Below are 6,084 nucleotides of genomic sequence, written 5' to 3'. Positions count from 1 at the left end.
TTCGTAACCTTGTGTCAAAGATAACTTGCTAGACGCCTGATTTCCTCGTTTCGAGATAATTTAAGAACTCCGGAAATATATAGAATATATTGTCGATAAAATTGTAATGATATTCTAAGGTCTTTGAAAAAGACCGACTTCTTAAAATTAAAGAAAGGTTCTCAATTGTCAAGTCGCGTAAACAAAAAAGGAAATTTTAGATCCGTATTTTTAGAAATTAGGAGATTTACGAATAATATATTACTGAAAGCACTAAACTAAATTGATAAAATAAATTGGTAAAATTAAAAATAGCATTTACCTAAAATATCGTAACTTAATTAAGTTGGTTTAATTGAATTAATTAAATTAAAATTAAAATCAAAATATTTATATTAATAAAATTAAATTACTAATCTCCAAACGTATCATTTTCCATAAAATATTTATTTTACAAATTTTTTTAAACGAGACATTATAGACATTTAAATCCATTATTAAAATAAAATTTAATTTAGTAAAACCTTTTTTTTGGACACCTTTAGCAATCATCAGAATATAATAGTGCGATTGTATATATATATTTTAAACATCAGACCGCAATTATCTTAAAATTTATTTAAAAAGTTAAAAAAAATTCTATTTATAAGCAAAAAGAGATATTGCAATGAAATGAGTTTCAAGATTATATATACACGTATATAAGAAATGATGATTTTAAATCCTTTGATTATATCTTGCAATAATCTTTATTTTATTTTTATTTTTCGAGTAAAAATCTCGGATCCTTGGAAATCCTCACAATCTTATTCTTTTCCTATTTCGTTTCATAAATTTTTTATTTTTATAATCTGAGCAAAATATAACATGAACAATCATTCAGATGAACTATTGCTTTTAAGAAACAAAAAAATCAGGCTGCACACATCGACGCTTTTTGCTACTTTAAGTTTACCTGCGTTAAAGAATATGAATATCGTACAAAACAACTAAAATGGCCGCTCATTGATTTATCAAGGAACCTTCTGTTTCAAGCGTATTTTTTTTTCTTTTGGTAGAGTTTTTGTCCAAGTCGTAAATAACGCCAATTCAGAACGAATTTTTCGCAATCCACATACTATTTAAAAGTTTGCCCAACAACGGCTCCTGCACGGATATCTTAAGAACATATAGGAATTATAAACGTTTCGCGTTAAATCTAATTCACACGAATCATATGTTATAAAATCAAAATGCTTGACAAATTTCGTGCAACAGTCGTTTGTGCAATTCTTTTGGATTTTGCAACCGATCGTTCTTTTAGATTAATATCGACATACGTACTCGGTTCCCTCGATCCTGCGCGGTAAACTTCTCTTCTTGATTTTGGAAAAAAGGCAATCGTCTACTTTTTCTTTTATTAAATTACAAATCTTACAAATATTGCCTTTTTGCATGTTCATACGAGTTGATTTTTTCGCTTTATAAATATACGCGGGACAAGAATCTTGCAAATATCGCCGAATTCTAGAATTTAAAAACGATTCCTCTTCTCTAACACGAGAACACGAGAAGATGGAAGATCTTGAACGTAAGTCAACCTCGATTTCCGCCTCGCCTCGCTTCGTCACGAAACGGCCGCCAGGAGGATATTTCCATTTTGTCTGGCTAGGAGATCGATGGCGATCGCCTCTCGAGTACAATTCCAAAGAGGTATTTTGGTCGAGAAACGCGCGGATATTCCAACTTCCGCGAACTCACTCGAGGCGCTTTGACTGTGGGCAGGTGGGGGAGTGACATAAATATCGCCTTACCGAAACGAAACACGTTATCTCGTGGAAAGTTCCCTGCTGGAAGATCAAGAGAGTAAACTCCTTAAGTCCTTTCCAGGTGTTCCCAACTTCGTGGACTTTAGTACCGTGTGACGCGCGTAAAATTTTTTTTTGCTCGAAAAACGTGAGAGAAACTGACCAGATCCTCGTGTAAAATTAAAGCACGTAAAATGTAATAATTTTTCCTCGGTGTATAAAATGTTGTTCGCCAATTGAGAAGAGCCCGTTTCTATAAAGTAACGCGCGCGCATGCACACGCTAATTATAATTAACCGCAATGAAATATCTACCCCAATTTCTCTCTTTATTTCTACATTGCAATATACATGTGTATAATATAGTTTGACGAAGCTTGGTCACAATAATAAACAGATTTATTATTATTATTATTCTTTCCTGTTTCTCTCTCTTTATGCTTTAGATGAATTTAAAGAAATGCGTATCTTGCAAATTTTCGAGGGAACTGAAAGGTCTAAATATCAATGAGCGGCTCATTGTTGAATAATAATGACCGTGTTTTCATCGCGCATTTAACGCTAAAGTTTTTTTTTCGCATTGCATTGACAGAAAGATGACAAATGTCGTAGCGATTCTATCATTTTTTGATATTACAATAAATTTGATCGCGAATGTGTTTCGATTATGCCATAATATAATATCACGCGATCTCGAAGATGATTATATGATTGATAGCTATGTTTACATCAAATGCATACAACGTGATATCTCGATGAGAGAGCTGGATATTGGAAATAGATGATCACGTTAACGTTATATGTACGGTGAAAACATAGGCCTTATTATGATAGCTTCTACTCTGGTAACGAGTACGTTACACGCTTCGCCTAAATGTCTCGATCGTGCGCGAGATCAGAATTATCGCGATGTTTAAACGACAAAGAGAAATTTCAAGATTTTTTAATGCAAAATGTTTTAACGTGTATATAAGAATAATTAAAATTTGTTAAAAATTTATTTAGCCGAATAACACGATGAATATATGAATATTGACTAAATAAAATGTCAATATGTTTGTGTATTTATGTGTGAAGCTTATAAATTATAAAATATCTCATCTCGATATCGTTACATCAATTTACGAATAATATATTACTGAAAGCACTAAACTAAATTGATAAAATAAATTGGTAAAATTAAAAATAGCATTTACCTAAAATATCGTAACTTAATTAAGTTGGTTTAATTGAATTAATTAAATTAAAATTAAAATCAAAATATTTATATTAATAAAATTAAATTACTAATCTCCAAACGTATCATTTTCCATAAAATATTTATTTTACAAATTTTTTTAAACGAGACATTATAGACATTTAAATCCATTATTAAAATAAAATTTAATTTAGTAAAACCTTTTTTTTTTGGACACCTTTAGCAATCATCAGAATATAATAGTGCGATTGTATATTATTTCCCAAAATTCAGATTATTATCAAATTGCGTTTAAAAGCCGAAATACATTAAATTATCTCATAAAGTCGTTTAAACAATCACGCCTATCTGGTTTCCTTGTTGCTTGTTACAATAACCACGATTCGATATCCGACACAGGATCAGTGAATATTTATCGATAATCCGCCAAGTCAGTTCTTTTGCGATTAGTCTTATATATATATATACTCTTATGATTAGGTAAATAGTTAATTATATAATTAGTTACTTAGGCGTGTGATTAGTGGCGTGGGTGTTCCTCCTCACCCCTCCGCCTCTCTGTCCTTGTTGCGTGTCGTACTTTCTTCAATATATCGTCTCGTGGATGGCTTCGTATCGATTATCGTTGGGGAAAAAAAAGGAGAAAAGGGACTGTCGCCCGATTTTTAAGGATCGTCTCGAGTCGATTTATCGTAATCGAGCTTCTCTTGAAGATTCTATATGGACTCTCGAACTTATACACATATAGTCTTCTTTGCATCTTATTACTTGTATCTCTCTAACGATTCCAGTCCTGGAATCCTTAGAGCCAAGTCCGAGAATTCTAGGATGTGCGCAATTTGAATCTTTGCATCTTTGATAAAAAGAATTAGGCCGTTAAGATGTTTTTTAAAATTTTTTTAAATCTTAGGTATTGAGAGAATATTTTTAATTTCAAAGAGAGTAAGATATTATTGTAAATGTTTTACTTGTTATTGAAAATTCTTGATATGTTAAATATTTAAACATGCAATAAAATTTGGAATGGTAAGTTCTAAATTCTTGAGAAAAGTTAAAAATTGTCATTTTTTAAATTTTTGAAAACTGTTTTTAAAAATGTCTCAGATTTCAAGGTTTCAGACTCGTAAATATTTATCTAAAACCTCAAATATTTGATTCTTAGAATGTTCAATTTTCAGATACTGTATTAAATAAATGGAGATTTTAATTCAAGGAACATTTATATATATTGGAACTTTGTTAGATTGACTCTTATAAAAATCTTGCAATTTTAGAATCCTCGGACTGTTATTTTCTCTAAATTCTCTGTCCTAATATCAGTCATTCCCAAATTGTTTCGCCGTTACTCATCTTTATTTCAAATCTATCTCTTCCTCACGTTTTAAAGCCGCGAAACGGAACCGTACGCGACGCGACGGGCAAGGATATTCCTTGCATTTCTTACACGTGCCTCATCAAACCTCGTTAATATCGAATCCTCGAAGAGAGAGAAAGCCCTTTTCTCTTTCGCGCCGTGATTCATTTTGGTTCAATGAAGAAAGACGCTGGTAATAGACCTGGTAGTGTGAGGGGGTAGATCGGGGGCCTCTGTGAGGGCCCCCTCGTGCCCCTATGCGCTCAGACCGAGCCGGTGAATCTTCGCCGAAAGAAAGTTGTGCAGGACGAACACGATCGGTTTCGGACAGCTCTCCAAGTCGAGCTCCTATAATAGGATCAATCGTCATTTCTTTACTTACTGATGACGAAAAACTGACGATTATAAGCTTTCTAAGTATCTATAAGTTCAGAAAGTAAGGACACACTTTTACGACAAATAAGAGCAATTATAATCGTTTTTATTCACCAATGAAAAAAATTGATAAACCACGCGACAATTCTATTTTTAAAGCGATTTTATATTAAATATCGTAGGGAATATAATGGAAAAATTACAACAAATATCTTTTTTTATTCACAAACTTGTTTGTAAATTTACGACATTAATATTCCTCGGAAAACGTCTTTTAATCTCTTTCTGATCTCGATATTCTCGAATTCGTATGTCTATCGAGTACTCACAATTTCGCCATCCTCGCCCCCAAAATCAAGCCACAGGAGACGGGCGCCGTCGTCCGCGGACATTTTCAATTTGTCGAAGGATCTTCTCCAGAGCGGCGCGGGCGGTGATCCAGGACTTACGCCGTTACCGGCAGTGTTCCGCGTTCCAGCGGCATAAAGCGCGAATCCTTCCTCATGGTTGACAACTAACTGACAGGCTTTACGTTGCCATGTGCAACCTATAACACATGCAAGATTATAAAATTAAATTAATCTTCGAAAAAGAATGAAAATTTATTCACAGCTTAACGCATCCCATGAATTCGAATCAATCCGATATAATTCAAAAACATTTTCATATTATTTTTATATTACGTTTCGATGCAAATCTGTACATATATATTTTCTGTTAATTTTTATTTTATAAAATGTTGCATTATCTCTATTATAAATAATAAATAAAATAATGGAACAATTTATATTTATAAAAACACATTAAATAAATCGATTTAAAAAAAAATATAAATCTCTTAATAGATTATCAATTTATTTTTTCTTAACAAAATTTTGATTGAATACATTATAAAATAGAGCTAAAAATTGCATATAAATACAATTATAATTGCATATAAATCAGAAATAAATACAAATCAATGTGAAAAAAAATACTCCCTCCGCCTTTTGCAAACTGTATAAGCAGTCGAGAGTAAAAAATAGGTGGATAAACTTATTTAAATGATCACAGTTGCCATCGCGTATAATTATCAACCAAACATTACATTTTCAACTGAATTTCTTGCAGCTATTACTATTTATCTTGATGAGACAGCCTGTATATATTTTTCATTTCCCATCGCGCGTTTCTACCGCATTCTTTATCATCGATGAGTTCGACGCGAGACACAAACAAAAAGACGCGTATGAAACGGGCGAGGCATTCATCTCAATTTATTATTGCCGTTCGTCGTTGCTGAAAAGAAATTAAAATTCATCGGACCGAGCGCAGAGAACGACGAGAGTATAGATGTCGAGTATAGATATCATCCGCCGTTGTACGCGCTGCTTTGGTAAAAGAAAAAGAAAA

The 6,084-nt window shown here is 32.5% G+C and overlaps 1 protein-coding gene across 2 annotated transcripts in view; it reads right to left on the bottom strand.

Moving 5' to 3' along the window:
* Nucleotides 1-563: 563 nt before the first annotated feature.
* Nucleotides 564-6,084, bottom strand: part of LOC115243621 (beta-1-syntrophin) — a 242,315-nt gene continuing 236,794 nt past the window's right edge. For both annotated transcript variants that reach the window (XM_029820758.1, XM_029820765.1), the window contains exons 8-9: nt 5,022-5,239; nt 564-4,665 (exon numbers count right to left, since the gene is read on the bottom strand). In XM_029820758.1, the coding sequence (XP_029676618.1) occupies nt 4,573-4,665; nt 5,022-5,239 (311 nt within the window). In that variant the 3' untranslated portion in view covers nt 564-4,572. The remainder of the gene's footprint in view (nt 4,666-5,021; nt 5,240-6,084) is intronic.

This window comes from Formica exsecta, unplaced genomic scaffold, assembly GCF_003651465.1.
Source record: "Formica exsecta isolate Colony F162 unplaced genomic scaffold, ASM365146v1 scaffold120, whole genome shotgun sequence".
NCBI lineage: Eukaryota > Metazoa > Arthropoda > Insecta > Hymenoptera > Formicidae > Formica > Formica exsecta.
The sequence above is the reverse complement of the archived record's forward strand: the minus strand, read 5'-3'. Positions and strand labels throughout refer to the sequence as shown.